General features: G+C 44.8%; 1 protein-coding gene across 1 annotated transcript in view; it reads left to right on the top strand.

Moving 5' to 3' along the window:
- Positions 1–20,836, top strand: part of LOC119442442 (probable 4-coumarate--CoA ligase 1) — a 92,838-nt gene that overhangs the window by 69,828 nt on the left and 2,174 nt on the right. The window contains exons 9-10 of the mRNA XM_049661679.1: positions 8,333–8,474; positions 19,772–20,038. Of these exons, the coding sequence (XP_049517636.1) occupies positions 8,333–8,474; positions 19,772–20,038 (409 nt within the window). The remainder of the gene's footprint in view (positions 1–8,332; positions 8,475–19,771; positions 20,039–20,836) is intronic.

Below are 20,836 nucleotides of genomic sequence, written 5' to 3'. Positions count from 1 at the left end.
CTGTAGTGAGTAAGCGTGCTAACTTTACACCCGCCGCAGTGGCTTAGAGGATATGGTGTTGCACTGCTAAGCACGAGGTCGCGGTGTTAAATCCCGACCGCGGCGACCTCATTTCGACGGGCAAAGACACCCGTGTTCATACGTGCAAAGACACCCGTGTTCCGTGCATTGGGGACACGTTAAAGATCCCCTGGTGGTTAAAATTAATCCGGAGCCCCCCCCCCCCCCCCCGACTACGTCGTGCCTCGTAATCAAATCGTGGTTTTGGCACTAACACCCCAGATTTCAAATATCCATTCAATTCAATCAACTTTACCTTGTCTAACATTCCATACACGCGTTATTGCTCCCGTGCTTCATATGGATATAGTGACCGCTTGTATATACGCCTGCCCTTTGTACCAATGGGCACGTATCATTGTTTTGTAACCGTCCCTGCATATGAATGCCGCAGAACAAAAGTTACATCCATTCAGCTCTTCCTAAATGCTGTGATGCAGGATCCCCACTTCTGAGATTCATGCACATGATTTTATCAATTCTCTTGCTGAACAGTGAATGAACTGCTGAGGAGAACCCCCGGACAACCCGATTTCTTGCGTTGTGTTTAGCTTGACAAAACGCCACTTGGCGGCAGCATTCAGTATTAAAACCCCTAAAGCTTTCTCGGAGGCTATGACGGGTATTACCCGCCGTGGTTGCTCAGTGGCTATGGTGTTGGGCTGCTGAGCACGAGGTCGCGGGATCGAATCCCGGCCATGGCGGCCGCATTTCGATGGGGGCGAAATGCGAAAACACCCGTGTACTTAGATTTAGGTGCACGTTAAAGAACCCCAGGTGGTCGAAATTTCCGGAGTCCCCCACTACGGCGTGCCTCATAATCAGATAGTGGCTTTGGCACGTAAAACCCCATAATTTAATTTCAATTTTATGACGGGTATCCTATAGATCGCTGACGCCGGTGTTCGTTTAGAATGCTGCAGAGGTTCTGGAGAGCGGTTATGACTTAAAATTATCCCTTTCTTAATCCTAAGGGTTAACACCTTGGTTAATCCTAAGGGTTAATCCTCCCTACCAAGAAGACAATATATATAGATTACTGTGAATGAGAGTGTTCGACATGATGCAGAAGCGAAATGGGAACCCATCACCGATTTTCTTGCTGCCGTATGCATCTGCCCAACTGCAGAAGGCTCATTTTGTAACGCTTCATTCTTTATTCCTTATTTAATTCGTCGAGCTAAGATGCAGGTACCTCTGACAACCACCACGTCCTGGCTTACGCAAAAAGGCAAGACTAATGGGAATTTAAATGATTAGAAAATATGGTCCGAGGTGTGTGAATTCGTAAATAGAAGCTTACAGTTGTCAGCGTCTTTTAAAATTCCTTAAATATATCCACAAAGTCGCTAAATCTTCAAGTTCGTTTTTAATACTGTATATCTAGAAACAAGTCCCCAGAATTGCCTGCACTGGCTGGCCAGGACTCACCGTAAGTGAAATGACGGGAACTGCGGCTGTTCTCCTAGTCAAAGTGCTCTCGGCGGCCCGGTATCGGCGCCAGTGAACACACCGTGCCGCGTCTAGGGGTACTATTATAGAAACTTTTAAAATTGTACCACGTTGTCAAATTCTGTCATGTTGGTGTTTTGAATCTACCAGAAAGGCCATAATAGACCTGTGCACCAATCACAGCTGGCGAGATAAGCTGGCAACGCAACGAAGTGCAGACGCTAGGAAAAAAAACGGTGACGGTACCGCATCTCCGGAAGTACTATGCTCTAAACAAGGTGTTAAAGTCAAACGTGGTAATGCCCAAATTGGCTATAACGAATTAATAGATATATAACAAAGTCAAAGCGGCTCCCCTTCAACATGGTTATAGCAAAGTTTTACAGTATTCTGTAGTTGTTTTCTGATGTGACGACACTCGCGGCCATGCAGCAAAATTGACTAAGCAGCCGCGATTGGTTTGTCTATTTGATATAACCAGTGAAATCAGGCTACGTGACTGGAACGCCACACTCATGTCGCAGATTCAGGCTACTAGTGTATGCCATGTGGGATTATGCATTGCAAAGAACATTCAGGTCTACGATTTATTCACTCCGCGCACTCTGCGCCAAAGCGAAGCCGTGTCCTGTTGTCAGCCAGACATCCTTAGCGTGGAAGGATCACCATCGGTACGCAAAGTTGATGATAAAGACATTCATTTCTGAATGGCTGTTAGGGCCGCAACTCTGCACCAAAGGTATCTATAGCCGTGTCCATCTGTTACAAGAAACGAAGGCTGAAGCCTAGATTGTAGTAGTTCAGACTTCCGCAAAGCATGCAAAGACTATCGCTGATGTCTAAAAGATGGAGCAGAAATAGAGCACTATAGCGAGTTGAAGCAGCTTAAACGTGAGCTCGGCGATCTCGAACAATATTGTCGCAGGTAAAACATTCAAATTCATGGTCTCAAAGTAAAAACTGCCTGCTGACCGTAGTTAGCAATCTGGCTGGACAATAATGCTTGTAGCGGTTTCTGATAGAAGCAAAGCTCTACACAGGATTTATTCAAAGCCAGATAAAGTTCCTCCGGCGTTGGTTCGCTCCAGCTCACATCGCACAGCTGATAGCGGACAGATGGCTTCCTAAGACAGCTATACCTTCGCAAAACGTACATAAATGTGTACATTCAGCAAAAATTCGCAGTCTCGCCCGAAAGGCAAAGCATCGATTGTGATAGCAAATTAGTGAACAGCTATACGAAGTAAGGATAGTAGTTTTATTGGCCGTATCAACTTGTAAACATAGGCATACTAACTAAATTAACAAGCACGGTGTCATGCGCGCACAAGCAAACCGGAACACATCTCACTCGATGACCACGGAAACTCGCTGTCAAAACGCTGGAGTGAGGAAACGCGGCAGCAGCAGCGAGCGAATTGACATGCGGGCTGCGTCTCGCATCAACGGGAACTAAGCAGCGTAAACACAGCGCAGGGCGGACTCTGTCCCCACCACAGATGGCTTTCAAGATACAGCGGACCGGGTAGACCTGCGTGGCGTAGAACGTCCCCCATCCCCAACCTTGCGGAGACGAGCGGCCACTCGGGCCGCCCGAAGTAGAAGCCCCCCCCCCCCCCCACTTCCCTATCCTCTCTCAGGAGCGTTGCGCGCGACTGGAAGACGACGCGCTTCCTTCCCTATTCCCTCCCTTGTTTGCGGGAGATTGAGCCGCGATCGTCGGCTCACCCTTGCACGCTTTCACTAGCACATACAACTTAAGGCGCGCGGAAAAGATTTTAGCGCCCTTGGACTTTATATAAAACTTCCCGGTGACGGCGACAGCAGAAACGCACCTGGAGTGTCGCTAGTTTTAGAGCACATTTTATACACGAGTATTGTAGCACATATGAATCTGTATTCCCTATTTAATCCCTCTCAACATGGCTTTAGAAAGAATTTGTCTTGCGTAACACAACTAATTGAATTCACGCATATTACCAGTGCTATGGATAAACGATTTTCTATAGATTGTATATTTTTAGACTTCAGGAAGGCATTCGATACTGTGTCCCACTCTTTGTTGATTGAGAAACTTAATACCTACGGTATTAATGCACAAGTTATTGCATGGATTGCCGATTACTTAAGACTGCGCAAACAATACGTAGTTTTTAATGTTTCTGAGTCATCAAGAGTAGAGGTCACTTCTGGCGTCCCTCAGGGCTCAGTTCTGGGTCCACTTTTGTTTCTTTTATTCATCAATGATATCGGTGAAGGAATCCTGTCGCATTTGAGACTATACGCTGATGATTGCGTCTTGTATAGGCCTATTAGTTGTGAAGGTGATTGCCGAATATTACAATGTGATCTAAGCCGCATTGCTCAGCGGTGTTGTAAATGGAACATGAATTTGAATCTAGATAAGACGGTTATCATGTCATTTAGTAAGAAGAAAAACCATGTTTGTTTCAGTATACCTTAGATAACATTGCATTGTCACGGGTGTCCTTATATAAATACCTAGGAGTTTATTTTACCACTGATTTAAAATGGCATCGTCACGTTGATCATATAATAGCAAACGCAGGCAAGGTATTAGGGTTTATACGGCGCAACGCTAAAAACTTCAGTATGGCTACTAAAGAGCTACTCTTCAAGACGTTCGTCAGGTCTGGCTTAAAATATGCATGCGAGGTATGGGACCCACCGATGCTTGGTGACAAGGAACGCATTGAAAGAATACAACATTTAGCTGCAAGATTTGTTACTGGAAATTATAGTTTTGCTTTTAGCGCCACACAAGCAAAGAATAATTTACAATGGAAATCTCTTGACAATCGCAGAAAAAAACTTCGTTTAAAGCTTTTTCATAGTATCTTTCATTCAACAATTGGCATAGACGGGCAACGGTACATACTTGAACCTCATTATGCATCAGCTCGAGGTGACCACACTCATAAAGTACGAGAAATATTTTGCCACGCAGAACTATTCAGGATGTCTTTTTTTCTTAGAACTATACGGGAGTGGAATAGGCTACCATCGTCAATAGTTGATGTAATATCCAATGATACATTTTATGCCTTGTTGAACTGATGCGGCATTACTTATGTTCCTTTTTTTCTCTCTGCATGCGTATAGTGACTGTTATTCTTTGAACATTATGCTTACGTTATGTACCATATTGTGTACTTGTAAGTAATGGAGCGTGAATCCGCTTGATATGTATTTCCCCCCACTGTAATGCCTGCAAAGGTGCTGTGGATATTGCATAAATAAATGAAAATAAATAAATAAATAATTGCTATCGCAATAAAACTAGGGCAGACCGTAGCACTGCTAACTCTATAAGTTTTGTGATCATTGTGACATCTTGACAGCTGCGTGCGCGTGTGTCATGTATGTTCTTGCGACACTTTCATTTTTAAATGTAACGCTTCTATACCTCGTATCCCGTGGCAAGCAGTTATTGTTAACGAGTATGCTGTGCTCACGCACCCGGTCATTAAGCTATTCGTTAACAATAGCTCTGGAGGCCACTTAGCTTTCAATTGTAAGGGCTGTGGTGGCACAACGACAGTACGAAGTTTTTGTGTGGAGCATCACGTTCACTAGAGGCTTTATAATAGAAACCGTTCTTAACGCTATTACTTCGGACAAATGCGTGAGCATGCCTACGATTTCCTTGTCCCCGGAGGAGCCAAAGTTTTTAGATGGTTTTCTTTAGGGATCCTTTTCACAGCTGTGTTTGTTTCTGCTTAGCAGGCCGTTTTTTTTATTATTTAACCTGTTGTTGAGCTTTTGCCCCATGTCGTCTAGTATTTTTTTTAATTTGTTGTGCTGACGTAGCCGCATCTTTCTCCATGTGCATTTAGTGTAACACATGTCATTGCTTATAAGGCTTTTTCTTGTTGTTTGCTCCTTGAAGGTGCTTTTTGACCGGGCTACTGACTTTTTTTTTGTGAATAATTGTGCTCTTGGCTTCATCCAGGCCAGGGTATCTCACTGATATTAAACTTTTCCTTCTTTTTGTTTTCGTTGGTGCGCGCGCCTGCGTTAGAACATGGTGTGCGAAATTATTTGTGTTAGGCGTGCGTTGCATTTAGCTGTGCGAAAGCTCTTCCCTCTAGTTTTGATTTGTGCATTTTTGATTAGAACATGCAGTCGCGGGTTGTGTAAAGAAAAATAATGACCTTTTTTCTGTGATAGCTGCGTCCTATAACTATGCTAGGTGAGCCTTCTCCAATAAAGTAAGAAGTCTGTGCTTGTGTCAGTCGCTTCGAATATATCAATTAGAGAGAATAAATCAATAATAAGCATAATACGGGGCATTATATGTAGAAATAATAAGAAGCAAAACTTCGAAAAATAAGCATGATACAAAGCATTTATTGTTTCCCATTGAATATTTCGGTCCAATAACACACATTATTATACAAAAGTATTTTAAATTACAATTCAACACAGATAAGCACTCCAGAACAAAAGAATAAGACCTAAGCATATAATCGTTATGCACTTGAAACGCATTCGATTGCCTTCATGGAAAAAATACAAAAACAATGGGTACAACATGGTAGTCACAAAAAAGAATGTAGATGAGGTAATTCTAGAACGTTACTATAGAAGAGCCATAGGGATTATTCACCGAGCCTGATGCTGAAAGTGATTCACCGGTATCGACGTACTTTACTGAAGGGAGACTAGCTGTCATTCCTGGCGTTGTCTACTGGTGCATTATAGGTCACTGAAACTTCACGATTAGTTGCATCTGCGTGTGGATTCATTAGCAGTGTTTCCGGCTATACTAGCAATGATGTAATACTCTTGATTCGGAGCTCCGAGGTGTTGCCTCTTGATTGATGCCTCCCATTGTGAGTGTTTGAGATAGGATGGAACTGCCCTAGGTGCTCTTGCGCCGGCTTTTTGGCGCTAGGGCAAAGCGGCAAAATTATTTCTTCTGCACAAACTCAATCTGTTGTGACACGCAGGACATGATTAAAAAAAGGAAAGCGGTCAAAGCGGTCATTCAACTGATATCAATGCCGCTTAGCTTACTGCATGCGTATACATGCTGGCTCTATTCATGCAGTCACGTATCTTCCCACCAGAACGTTCCCCGGCACAATGGGCGCGAAAATAAAAGGACAACGGATAATGCGGCTTTTATTCGTTTACTAGTGTTATCAGACAGAGCTGGTCTTGCAATGTCCGTCTTATAGACGCACTATTTTTCGGGACTAAACCTCTCGAAGAGATGACATCTTCTAAACGTACTGTTCGGTCTTAAAAAGCGATCAAGGCAAACCATCTATATATGAACACGACGTGTTAATTCAAAATTGTGCTACCTGAGACGCGACATTCAAAGCAATGTGGTAGTGTTTGACAGCAATAGGCCGCTTTGATTTAGCGTGTTTACCGTAATAGAGGGCTTACCGTAATAGCGGGTCGAAATGCGCATGCGCAGAACGCTAAATGACCCATACTGTTTAGCGTACGCACGCTATTTCTCAGATTTAACGTTACTTTCTTTGGGTGGTTTGCGTAGTTTACGTAAAAGATGGCGGCGGTCCCGGCCGCCCGCTTCGAACTGAATTTGGCGTTGTTTTTATAGAACTCACTTCGTTCGTCGCAAATGAGTGTGGAAAGGGCTTTTGCTTAGTCTCAGGCCGCTTCGACAACATAGTATTATGCATAACCTTTAGGAATTTTGGAGATCGCTTCTAGTTTCGAACGCGCTTAAACCTAACGACAGAAATCTCCTAAAGCCCCTCAATCTTACCAAAGTAGTGCCATTCTTAGATATTGCCGCCACCGCGCTCGCCGCGGCCTTTCCTCCTCGCCTCCTTCTGTCGTCCCAGCCTCCTCCGCTCCACCACTGGCCAATCCGTGTCACGTGGAATCTCGTGTTGCGCTTTTGTATATTTTTTTTTCTTTCCAGCGCGCTCCGACCGCCATGCTAGGACCTGTGCGACGAAAATGCTGTACGCGCAACGCATCAAACGTGTTAGGGACAAGAGCTTCATTGTTATTGCATGCTGCTGCGCCTTCCATGGCCGTAACCGACAAGACGAGAGCAAAATGCTTTTTTGTTTACCATCCGGCGAGCGCAAAAGCTTGCTGCACACTTGGTAATGAGCCGTTTCGTATCGTCGCGTTGCTGCTGCCAAAACAGCATTATCAAGGCTAGTTACCGACTGACGAAGCAAAATCTCGCCTCAAAAACTGCTCCGCAGGGCGCGATCGGAGATTTCCGCGGATCTTCTCTGGCAGCGCGTTAACCGTCGCCTGGTATGGCAGGGCCAACATGGGCGGCGCCACTGTCGAGATCGCGCTGGCCACGCCGAGCGGTACCGTGAAATGGAAGAGGAGGGAAGTGGTTGGCGCTGCTTTACATTGAGAGGGGCTTTGATATTTCCGAGATACGAGCGCTACCTCGTAATCGGGAAATAGGCGCGAGGACGGCATACAGCCTATGAGATCGAAAAATTTCAGAGGCTATGGTAGAAAGCTTGTACTGCTTGTCTGTTTCGCAGCAGATCGGTAGACATGGGAAGTACAAATAGGACGCGCTCCTGGCTTCCATTGCGCTGCCTCTCGCACTTTCCGGACGCATGCACACACAGATAGAATTACTTACTAGGTGCCCTATGTTTGCGAAATTCAAAGCGGAATGAAATAGCGTCCCGCACATAAACTGCGCTACCACGCTATACTAAAACTATCTTTCCGCAAAGTTCGTTTGCGGAACGGTAACGCTATTTCCCTTAACCCCGCTATTACGCTAACGTTAAACTAAAGCTGTCTAATAACGTTGTTTTATCCCTTTTGGCAGGTGGTGCATCCCGAGAGTCGTCAAACTCTTGGTCCGAACGAGCAAGGGGAGATATGCGTGCGAGGACCAAACTGTTTCAAGGGATACTTCAAGAACGACATAAAGACTTCAGAAGCTTATGAGAACGGCTTTGTTCGCACTGGTACTATGCCCTTTACATTTCGTTATTGTGTTTCACTCCAATCAGTAGCTAGCTTAAATTGTTTCATGGCAAAGAATTCGAAGGATAAAAAAAAGAGTAACACAGCAAACGTAGGTATTTCAGCTGCACGTTGTATCAATAATTACTGTTAGAAAAATAAATACATATACAAAGACTGGTTCTTTTGTACAGCCCACAAAGTCTTAATAACATAAAAAAGTGGATAGACACGCACAGGTTACTTCTACACTTTCACTCTTAGTTTAAAAACACATGCTTTAAGGATGAAGTGATCTTGCACACAACTAGATATGAAGTCTGCAGACTCCTCAAGCAGGGAAATTTAACTGTTCCAAATGTATATTACCAAGCCAACAAGTGCTCAACCAGGGTTAACGCCACATGGTATAGTGGGTCCTCCAATGAAATCTTAGCGCTTTTACGCTCTAGAGGATTAGTATAGCCAGAATCCTTCAATTCCTTTGTACTGGTCATGAAACTCCCCGCCGAAGTTTGACTTAGGGACAGAAACGGCCGTAAGGGGCGCAACCACTGATTGACGTGTGTCAATCAAGAAATTAGAAGGGAAAATCTGTACGATAACACAAAGAGCAGTGCCTTGCTATTTGAGGGTCGAGCCGGTTGCCTAAGGACGAAAACATATCGGAACAAATATTCGGAACTAGATGAGACATGTGTATGCTGCAGTAAAGATCCAGAGACCACTCAGCGCATCCTAATGGAATGCGACGGGATCCACCCAGCGAGAACCGTAGGTAACGTGCAACTCCCAGAAGCGCTTGGGTTTAAAGTGGAAGGAAACATAAACAGATCAGCCGTAGAGATCAGCAAGAGACGATTAGAGTACTGGTGGAAAAAAAGCAGGGAAAAGATGGATACGACCTGATCTCTTAAAATCATAGGCAGTGGTACAAGGTAAATTTTTGAAAAATAAAAATAATGAGAGGTATACAAAAATGCTAGATAAAGAACATGTATAGTATACCTGATTAAATCAAGCAGGCTAGGTGACTATTTGTCGCCGCCCCATTTCAAAGGGGGTGTCAATAAATCATCATCATCATCATCATCATCGTGTGTCGGCTGTGCAATCAGCTTATTGAGGCTGCGGCTGCTGATTGAATCCCGTGCCCGTGTACGATTTGATAGTTAATGGCGAAATGGCCGGTATCAAGTAATGCCGAAAACCCGGGGGGTGGTAGTAGTGTCTCTATGGCGTTACGCTGCTCAGCGAGAAGTTGCGGGTTGCATCCCAACCTAGGTGGCCGTTTTAAGGTGAGGGTGAAATGCGAAAGCGCTTGTGTAGTTAAATGTTTGTGTGCGTAAACGATCCCAGTTCATAAAAATGTTGAGTCTCCCACTATGGGCATTCCTCATAATTTAAATTGTGGTTCTGCCACGTAATACCTCTGAATTTATATTTGAAGCGGTCTGCGCTGGATGCATGAAAGAAGACGAAGAGGGTGGCTGGGGTAGAAGTGAAGAGGAAGAAGTGAGATTAAATGGCGGACGACACCCGTCTCACTGAGATTATGTCTTTTATATAGCCGTTTTAGTTATAGGAACGCTACATTTTGGCGCAGCCGATAGCTTCTGAAGACCAGACATGTGGGTGACGTTTTTCGTCGACCAGGCGTCATCGGAGTCTGTTGTTTTCACCCGATACCAAGTGCACGGTGAGCCAGCGACGGACCTTCCTCGCGAAGTTAGTTCTACCGGGCTGATCAACGTGGTGCTGCAAGAAGCTGCAATCAGCCGCGAAGCCTTGGTGCAAACAGGATCGGTGACAGTGAACCTACAGCTCCAGACACTGAGCGAACTCGTTCTGGAACCCATACGCCGCGGCACCCTCAAAGAGAAAACTCCCGCCGAGAAGGTGAGCCTGGTCTTGGCTGTTATAGGAGAACTGCAAAGGCAAACGATGCAACAAAGTGAAATAATGAGAACTTTTGTCCAAACGCTTCATCAAGAGAAATCAGCACGATATATTGTAGAGCCAGATGTTTTTGAAGGAGACTCGCAAAGTGTGCACTACTGGCTGTGGTTTTTTGAGTACGCCTGTGACAAGAATATGTGGCGCTCCGACCACACCAAGATTTTGAATAGGCGCCGTTATTTGAGCGCTATCGCCAGAAAGTGGTATGATGTGCACCTAATTGATCATGAACCAACATGTTGGGAACTGTGGAAAAGCAACTTTTTAGCTGCTTTCCAAGGCAACGAGGTAGAAAGATGGGATGCTGCACTGCGGTTCAGATATACATGTGGCTCTCTGCTTGAGTACTGTATTGAGAAGCGTCGCCTATTGTATTCTGCAGAACCGAAGCTAGCGTCTCGTGCAGTTGTAGCTTTGGTAACGCAAGGGTTGTGTATCGAAATCCGTAGTCAAGTCCAGCTGAAAGGTCTAAGAACATTTGATGACCTTCTGAGCTTTCTACATACCACAGTGTCAACAGTTCCATTGAGAAGACAACCAGGCGGCAGAACAGAACAACTTGATTCTCATAACCTGAGGGAACATCTAGAGTCATTGCCGTCATCCGAGCGTGAAGAAAGCTTGATAAGCAAACACCTGGGAAGCGTCGATCATGACTGTGATGATGGTGAAGGACCATTTACTGTAGTTCACGACGGACTACTTCCACATAAACTGACTGCGGTGAATCAAAATCCCCAAAAAAGAGCTACTGTGAGACCGTGTGTTTGGTGTCGTCAAGCTTACTGTATGCTCCCATTAAGGTAGATGGCATTGAAGTGAAGGCCCTTGTTGACAGTGGGGCTTCTGTCTCAATTATCAACAAGAGTCGAGTGGACGCCGGTCGTTTGCATGCTGGTAGAACGTTGCGTGTCCAAGCCTACGATGGGTCAGTGACCATGCATAGCGAATGGATAACACTGGCTATTGAATTCCAAGGACATTCTATTACCAGTGACGTATTGGCAATTCCCAATGTCACCTATGATTTTCTTTTGTCCCGCCCAGACATGAAGAAACTGAAGATAAACCTCTATTGGGACGACAAAGTAATGGCCGAAGACAATATAAAAACAGAAGATCCTGGTGAAGAAACTAGCGTATCAACGCTGATTTTCAACGAGGAAGACATCAAGACTAAGCACCCAGAGCTTATATGCAAGGGCAGCTATCCTCCAGCGATGAAATCACATGTCGTTCCTTTTGAGCTCGCAGATAAAACAGTGGTTCGTAGAGCCCCCTATAATATGTCCAGAGATAAAAAGGTGTGGCTGAAAAAGGAGTTGCAAGAAATGTTGGACGCAGGTATCATCCGGCCTTCTGTGTCCCCATTTGCTTCTCCTATAACCATAGCACCAAAAGAAGACGGAACGTTCCGCCTTTGTACAGACTACCGTGCTCTCAATCATCAAACGGAATTGATACCTTATCCAATGCCGAGAATCGATGACATCATTGACGAAACTGGTGGTTGCCATTGTTTTTCACGAATAGATCTCTGCAAGGGCTTTTGGCAGATTCCACTAAGTGAAGAGACGAAAAAGTACACCGCGTTCATAACCCCATTTGACTTGTTTGAGTACAACTGCCTACCATTTGGTTGGAAAAACTCCCCTGCGTGGTTTCAGAAGATTATGACCGACATTCTGAAACCTTACTTGGGCACATTTTGCAATGTATACATTGACGACATCATCATCTACTCAAAGACCAAGGAGGAGCACCATAGCCATCTTTCAAAAGTTCTTCACGCTCTAAGCCTTGCCCAACTCAAAGTCAACTTAAAGAAAAGTGCATTCTTTCAAGAAAAAGTGGTATTTCTTGGCAGGTGTTCGACGGACACACTAAAAGCACTAAGCAAGAATCGGTAGAAAGAATTTCCAAGTTGGTAAAGCCTTATGAAGTGCACTCCCTACGTGTTTTTCTTGGCCTAGCAGGACACTTCCGGGTGTTTATCAAAGACTATGCCCTGAGAACAAGGTGTCTGACACGTTTAACCCAGAAGGACATGCCTTTTCAATGGGACAGAGGAGTGCGAAAGTGCCTATTGTGAGCTGGTAAAACTAATATCGTCGGACCCGATCTTGCGAATACCGAATTTTTCTCTGCCTTTCGTACTGAGCACAGACGCGTCCCACTATGCAACCGGTGCAGTCCTATATCAGAAATCCTCAGCCCAAGCTGATCAAACGAAACACCACGTTGTGGGGTATTATAGTTATACTCTGAAGCCTGCTGAGATCAATTACTCCACCACAAAAAAGGAAGCTCTGGCCGTCTTAAAAGCTGTTGAGTATTTTCGTACTTACCTGGAAGGTGCAAAATTCAAGCTATTCACTGACCATCAAGCACTGACTCAACTTCTGAGCATGGCACAACCAAGAGGCCGCATTGCCACATGGGTCAACTATCTGCAACAGTTTGATTTCATAATCTCGCACCGTCCTGGCCCGCTTCTCACTGATGCTGATGCACTATCTAGATTACTTGTACACGAATCAAGCGAAAATCCAGAAGTAATCAATCATACTAAGCTTTGGGAAGGTACCGAAGATCTCCAGTTCATCAAAGGAAAGTATCATGTACCACCAACTATGGTTCAAAGGATTCTTCATTTGTACCACGACACTCCTGGATCGGGCGGACATGATGGCTTCTGGCGCACATATAAGAAATTGCTCATGAGATTCACATGGCCGGGCATGAAAAACGACGTCAGCCATTACATACGCACATGCCACCTCTGCGAGGTTAACAAAGTTAAATTCAAGCAGTCGACAGACGTTATGACAAACCCCGAATATTCAAGCGTCCCATTCGAAGTAATACATTTGGATTTCGCGGAGCTCAAGAAGAAGGGGGAAGGAGTCAAGCGAACGCAAGCTTTCCTGCTTTCCATAGATGAGTGCACAAGGATGATCGCAGCTAAAGCTGGTAAAGAAGATGCAAACAGCGTTATCGATCTCCTCAAGGCTGAATATTTTAAGCACACAAAGACGATAGTCTGCGACAATGGGCCGGCTTTCCGGAGTGCGAAGTTATCAAAGTGGGCAGAAGAGCACGGGATAACAATCAAGTATTCCTCTCCGTACCACCCGGCAGCAAACGGCCTAGCGGAACGAGCCATACGAGACGTCAAGCAGTTTCTGAAGATGTATCCAGACTTTGCAGGTGGCTGGAAGTGCTGCCTCGAGGCCGCTGTGAAACATCACAACAGATCGTACACCACTGGTTTAGGCTGCAGTCCTCATTTTGCCACTTCGGGAACAGCTCCCATATTTCCTGCCGATCGTGAGCTAGGCCTCATAGAAAACCTCCAACTCAATGAAGTCAAGAAAACTGCAAAAGAACAGGAGGTCTACAAGCGCCGCATGAAGAGAAACTTTGACAAGAGACACAACAGCGAGATACCGGACATACAACCTGGAGACTATGTCCTTATAAGGAAAGGAACTGTACCTTCTAACGCCAAATTTTACGGACCATTTGAAGTGGTTAAGACCGCATCCCAGCATGGAATATTGAAGAGCGTCTGGTACACTGGAGCGTCCGGTCAAACGGAGTGCGCTTCCATTGGGAACACATTCAAGTATTACACCAGGAGGTGTAATCAAAAGAAGTCCGGAAGAGTGAAGCGGTCTGCGCTGGATGCATGAAAGAAGACGAAGAGGGTGGCTGGGGGAGAAGTGAAGAGGAAGAAGTGAGATTAAATGGCGGACGACACCCGTCTCACTGAGATTATGTCTTTTATTTAGCCGTTTTAGTTATAGGAACGCTACAATATTTATACGGCATGGGACCCTTTTTTATGTGATGTCACAGTTGTAAACCGAGTGTTCGCTCTTGGCCCTTCTTGGACAGCTCGTCAATGGGCAAAGTTTTGCTCATAGCGAAACGATTGGGTCCATGCGCAGACCGTAAGCTAGTGCTCACCGCTATCACTTTGTGCACGATTCTCTGAGTAGTGCGAACTAGGGAAAACACGAATTGTTGGTGTTGTACTACTGCATGCATAACGTGAAGCGAAAACAAAGCTTTACATTTATACCAGTGAACTGCATCACTACGCGCCACGATTTAAAGCATTTATTATTCATCAATGATCAAAATGACAAGAACGACTACCAATGTTAAAAAAACAATTAGTTTAGGCCTGGAGCAAATCAAGAAATTTATAACAAGTTCTTTCTTTTTTCTTTATTGATGTATTTAGGACAATATAAAAATTGTCCTAGGGGGCACAGCTAAAGTCAAAAACATTGCCTGACTGCGCCGTGCCACCCATGCAGCAGCTGCAGCAGTATGACAGTGCAGAACATCTTTAAAGACATGTGAAAATGAAATATTATACTTATAATAAACAGATTGATCGCCCAATTCAAAAATGGAAAAGAAAAAAATGAAAGTCAAGTACAACTTTATACATCTTATAAGCATTTGAAGCGGATAAATAAAATGAGAAGAATGACACACAGTAGTAAATCAAGATCAAGCAAAAATTTAGGTAATCAAATCAATATTACGCAATTAGCGTAATCAATAAAGGCAATTTTTAACAAAAGTGCAAGACAATAAGACAGATAGACGTAGAACACCATGGCGCAAGCGCTGACTCATAGCTAAGTTTTACAGCGGAGCTGTTATACGCTAGTTTCCAGCGGGTCGCTGCATGCATAGACTGAGCGCGCAGACCAAAAATTATCGTCATCAGCAGTGGCTCGAGCGCCATCGTCTTCTTCTACAGCTGGCTGGTTGGCGGTCCTCGGCGCAACCACGCGAACACGCTCATGCCACTACTCGCGAGCTCGTAGTCATCTTCTTACACAGTTTGCTCCGTTGTGAAAAAAATTCAGTGCCGCGTATTGTGCGGACCGAAGAAGAACAGCATGTCTACGAAGAATGAAGGCGCAAGCAGAAGCGAGAATGGGCGCGAAGGCGGCGAGATGCTGCTAACGCCGAGTTATGTCCATGTCCATCGTAATTGTGGGTGATTTCAACGTAGACCTGTATCGGCCAGACGGAAAGTGGTTCTTGGCGTTTCTGTTGAAAAGTTTCGGCATTCAGTGTGTTAAATACGCTTTTCGGAGATAGGGGAAACTGGAACAGTGGTTATTTAGGTAAAAGTAAGACGGGGAGACTGGAATGTGGCGTCTCGCTCAGCGCGTAGCCGTCCGTCTTCTGTCCTTTCTTCCCGAGCCTACCCACGCATATATATGGGAGGGGGTTCACTCCGGGTTCAAGTTACACCGCTGCCGAAACCACCAGCCGGCTCTACTCGCACAGAAGTGGCGTCATCTATGAGTGCCTCGCACATCAGGAGTACGCACAAGTGCTATACAAACATCGGTGGGCCCAGCATACGTCATTGGTCCTGCATATACTTGACGTTCGCGAAGAACCTTTCCAGCGTCGTTACGCAACCTATGGCCGTCTACCATAGCGACCACACAGCTACAGTCACCTTAGTGACAAAATATTAAAAACGGTAGAAAATGGCAATTCATGCGGTATGTGTCTTTCTTTAAATCAATATATAGTTCATCACCATACATAGAGCTCCGCTGGTCATCCACCTCGACAGAGCTGACTGGCACTGAAATGTTTATTCATACACAACAAAATATTATATATACGCACAGTATCAAATCAAGATAATTTACAAATAAGTGTACAAGCAAAAGTACATGTCACCAGCTAGTACTCTCCTCACAATGAGGTGTCAAGGTATGCCAGTTCTCCTTGCGAGAGCGATATCGAGGCTTGACCAATGGAGTCAGTACCTTTGCGTGGGATGTCAGCTGCTTCGACTGTCACCCTCCTGTTTTGATCACTGTGCTTAAATACTATTCACATGTCAGTGTCTTCTTGCACTGTTGTTACAACTTACAATTATACCAATTCACCAACCTTTTCATTCAATTGAGATAAAGACTGAGACGGTATTTCATGCTTCACCAGGTAAGCATGCAGGACGCGCATCAATTATTCTTATAACTGCTTTAGCTACGCGTGTTGGGAGATCGTGTTGCAGCTATAAACCTTCTCCATTTTACGACGTTCTGATGGAAACGAGCAATATCCGTAGCATCGAAGTGTTTTTCGCAAACCCGAATGAACAGTGAGGTAAATGAAAAGCACTAACTTCTCGACGCGGTTTGCAACTCTTGCATTTTTCTCACTGTTTAACATTCGAAGAAAAGCTAAGAGCGGGATCTAGACGTTGCGAATGTAGCACAAAGCAGTCGATCACACAGCACCTTGTGGGCATCACCGTTGCTGTTTAGTGCCCCGGAATGCGCTAATTAAACCATTTCGGTGACTGCGGCGGATCACGAGCACAAAATCACCTAGAATGGCGACTGCTGCTACGCTAGCACCAGCGGCTGCTACCCGGCTACGCTGCCCTTCGATATATGCCAGCTAGCGCTTCAGGCAGCAAGTCAGCCTCTACTATAGCGTTACGCGGTACACCAGAGTATCGAATCAAGACGTTTTTCGTTGCGGTTCTCGTTTCAGTCCAGTCAAAACAGTTCAATTGCGGTTCAACTACGGAATGAAAAAAAAACGGTGAAAACAGGTTCGAACCGGTTCATGTTCATTTACCGAAGAATATTTATAGAAAAAAGGATAAATTTATTTTCTACAAGGAGTTGACGTCGCTGTTAAGTTGCAAGGAAAGATTACGGGTGTTGTTCTTCAGCCCACACGTACTTAGTAGTTACAAATTATGAAATGCAGATCCAACACCAATGCTGGAATCTATGTGAAGCGTACCTTTATTGAGAGAGAGGCGGATTTATTGAAGAAACGCAGAGTTCCCCAGCCTGCTCAGTCATACTGAGGACAAGCAACAAGTGTGCGCGGGACTGTCCCAGGTAATTTGCAGGTATCACGGACTGTCGAGTCCACGCGTCGGGTGCGATGAAAATACATTGTCGCAAACAACACCTAGTCGTACCCTGTGAAGGCGGTTCGCATGGCCACGTTGGATGCCACATGGCGTCGAAAATGCCCCATTGGGATCGAGCCTATACATTACACTTGTGGAGATTTTCTTGTGCCCAATGTGTCACTGTCACTTTCCGCATAACCTCGCTGAAAAAAGTTCTGCGGTCCAGACTTGCGAATAGCGTAGGGACTACCTTGCCGCACGAATACGGGTCCTAGATTCACAAAAGGTTCGTGCGCTAGAAATGTTTGGAAGAAAAAAAGTCTGCCGGTCCTAATGCTTGACATATTAGCGAAGAGGGTTAGCCAATGGGAAAAGCACTTACTAACGAAATGCTTTGTGAATTCGTCCCCCGGATCCTGTCCAGCCGGAATAGGCACGAGCGGCCAAAGTTTGCTCAAGGATAGTAATCACAGGCACAGCTCTAACTGCAGTGTGGCTGTCACTCTTTTCCAAAGGGAAGAATTCTTGTCATAGGCGACTAGACACATCAAAATATCGCTGTTCAAGGTAGAACATCGGAAAGCGAGACATCTTCCACCTCGAGTACAGGAGTGCACTGCATTTACCCAGCACCGACGCAATATTATAAGCAGGCTACCTGCAGCCCTCCCTCCCGCAAGTTAACAGCAATTGAGGAGGTCAAGAGAGAGAACCCCAGCACAGAAAAGAGATTCTGGACTTTCGTAGAATCCATTTGTGAGACCTTTTTGTCCACACAATTTTAAATTGCCCTATACTACTTTGCCTTCCGACTTCCATGTCTACCCAGATTCTCACAGGTTGTACCCGTTTATTATAAATAAAACATTTGTCCAAAGAAAGCTTCGATTTAGAAATCACGTTGCGCAAGTACATGACACAAGCAATACGTCATTTCTATTGTACCTGCTTCAACTTACATACAAGTGCGATCAAAAGCCACCACCCAGCTAGGAAGCTCTTCTGTATTTCAACAATCATACATAGGTCTCCGGCCAAAAGATAGCTATTTGACAGTCACCAATTTCACACACTTACGAGTGTATACTCCCCACAAACTGACATGCTTGCCCCCTGACGCGATACGTTGAAAAGCGTACTCATGATGCGGCCTCTTCTAAAATCACAGGAAGATGGTGTTTAGCGTAGTCAAGCAAATGAGGTAGCATAGTGGATCCACAAGTGCAGGTAATGCATGAATGAAATGCTCCAGATAAGGTGGCCAGCTTGAACCGAAAACCATTATTTTTTTCTTTTCGGTTTCACTCCTGAGCGAAAAAGATGGTAACGTTCCGGTTCAGCTCCAGTTCAAGCAAAAATTACGTTATTTTTTCGGTTTTTTCTTCAGTTCCAGTTCGATACTCTGTTTTATGCTTACAAACCAGGAAGTCTTTCTAGCGACCGGTTGCAAGTGTCATGTTGATTCTCAGAGATGGTTTTTTGTATGATCTCGATACAGAATATCCCCTCAGGGTGCTAATCTGGAGATTTACGTGCATGAGAGCCAGGGCTTTCCAACAAAGCAAGTAATATCTTTGCACCTTTAAATTACATAGAGCTCTTCAAAATCACTACATCGGCAATGTGATTGCGCCTTTATGCAAGCGTTAGGCAGGCGTCGTTATATAACGTGTAAACTAACATGATCTTCTATAGTAATAATTTTATTAAGATCAAATTCAGCTTCTCTCAGAGGACATTGAGTAAGGGATCATTTTAAAACGTGTTTAATAATTACAGCAAGGCCCAAAACACATACAACACAAAGTATACAGGGCACATTTCTCGGAGTTAACTCCTAAAGGTGCCTGTCAGAAAACCGAAATAACGGGCGAAATTAGACCAAACCATGCGTACGTATACCTGCATCTGTGTGAGCTTTCTATGAGCGTTTAGAATGAAAAATACTTCAACCTCCTCATTCACACTTCATCTCATAATAGTGCAAGCCGCCAAAGTAATCGTGAAGTTTATTATTCAAATGCAACGCCCTGTTGAATCATTACCACTCCGAGAAAAAAAGCGTCATACAAAGCACAAAATAACTTTAATGAAATCGGAGGCATGACGGGATCCTGTCTGATCAAGTAAGACCATGGGAAATTAATAGACAAAGCGAAGACTAAGTTAAAATGTGCGTAAAAGAAGTTTCTCATTCCCTTGATTTGTTCATGGGTAACTTGATTGTGAGTAAAAAACGGAAACGTTTTTTAAAGAAATTTTGCATGGTCTGCACAGTGTCTATTATTTGCCACAGTAGAACTTCGTGTACTAGTCAAAGAAACAGTGAAAGAAGACACACACTAAGTACAATTACAAAAGAAAATCAGGAACAGGCATAATGGAATTTTATGCTTTTTCTAAGCGCAGGTGATATCGGCTACTACTCTGCCGACGGCCGCATCTTCATCTGCGGCCGCTTGAAAGAGCTCATCAAATGCATGGACCAGCAAGTGGCTCCCGCTGAACTGGAAGAGCTTCTGGCTGCAGACCCAGACGTGCTACAGGTGATCGTGGTTGGAGTGCCACACCCGCAGTACGGAGAGGCCCCTCGGGCATTCGTGGTGCCCCGGCGCCGCCTTCCTGGGCCCGACGAAGAGGCGCGCGAGGCCGACAGGCTAAAGAATCTTGTTGCTGGTATGTATTCCCATCACTCCAAGAGTTTGAACACGCATACGCGGATGAAATGACACGACTAATAGCGACGCCAGACGGGCAAACTTATGACACTTTGAGCTTGTGCTTAAAGTGTCACAAATTTGGTAGCGCGCTGCTAGATGAGGAAGGAAACAGTCATGTGTTGGGTTTTGTTGGCAGAGAAGGAATGATTGCTTTCATAAGCAGGGAGGCTTATAACATTTTAAATCACAGAAGAAGACTGGTTAAGGAGTTGGCGCCGACCGTCCAATGAGCAATATCTCGCATTAGGATTGAAAACTGAGCTATTTGGTATGCGTCCATCTTTTTGTTCGTGCAGCGCTCACGAGAACAAGGACTAAGAGAATAAATGCGCGGGACATGCGCTTCCATGCAACTTTTTTAAGTATTCTGAGCGAGTTACCACCACTTTTCCGCATAGGGTGTTTCTAGCCTCTTATTGTGGACCGATCCCGGAGATTGTGTGGCTTAAAAATGCAGGCCGATATGTGTCCCCGGGACCACTGGTCGCCGTGAAGCTCCGCATATATATATATATATATATATTTCGGCCCGCATTTTTAAGCCACTTAATCTCTGGGATGGGTCCACGACAAGATGCTAGAAACATACCCTATACGGAAAAATGGCGGTAACGCACTCAGAATACTTTTAAAAAGTTGCATGTAAGCTCATGTCCCGCGCATTTTTTCTCTTAGTCCTCGTTCTCGTGAGCGCTGCATATATATATATATATATATATATATATATATATATGTGTGTGTGTGTGTGTGTGTG

This window comes from Dermacentor silvarum, chromosome 1 (genome assembly GCF_013339745.2).
Source record: "Dermacentor silvarum isolate Dsil-2018 chromosome 1, BIME_Dsil_1.4, whole genome shotgun sequence".
In the NCBI taxonomy this organism is placed as follows: domain Eukaryota; kingdom Metazoa; phylum Arthropoda; class Arachnida; order Ixodida; family Ixodidae; genus Dermacentor; species Dermacentor silvarum.
The sequence above is the reverse complement of the archived record's forward strand: the minus strand, read 5'-3'. Positions and strand labels throughout refer to the sequence as shown.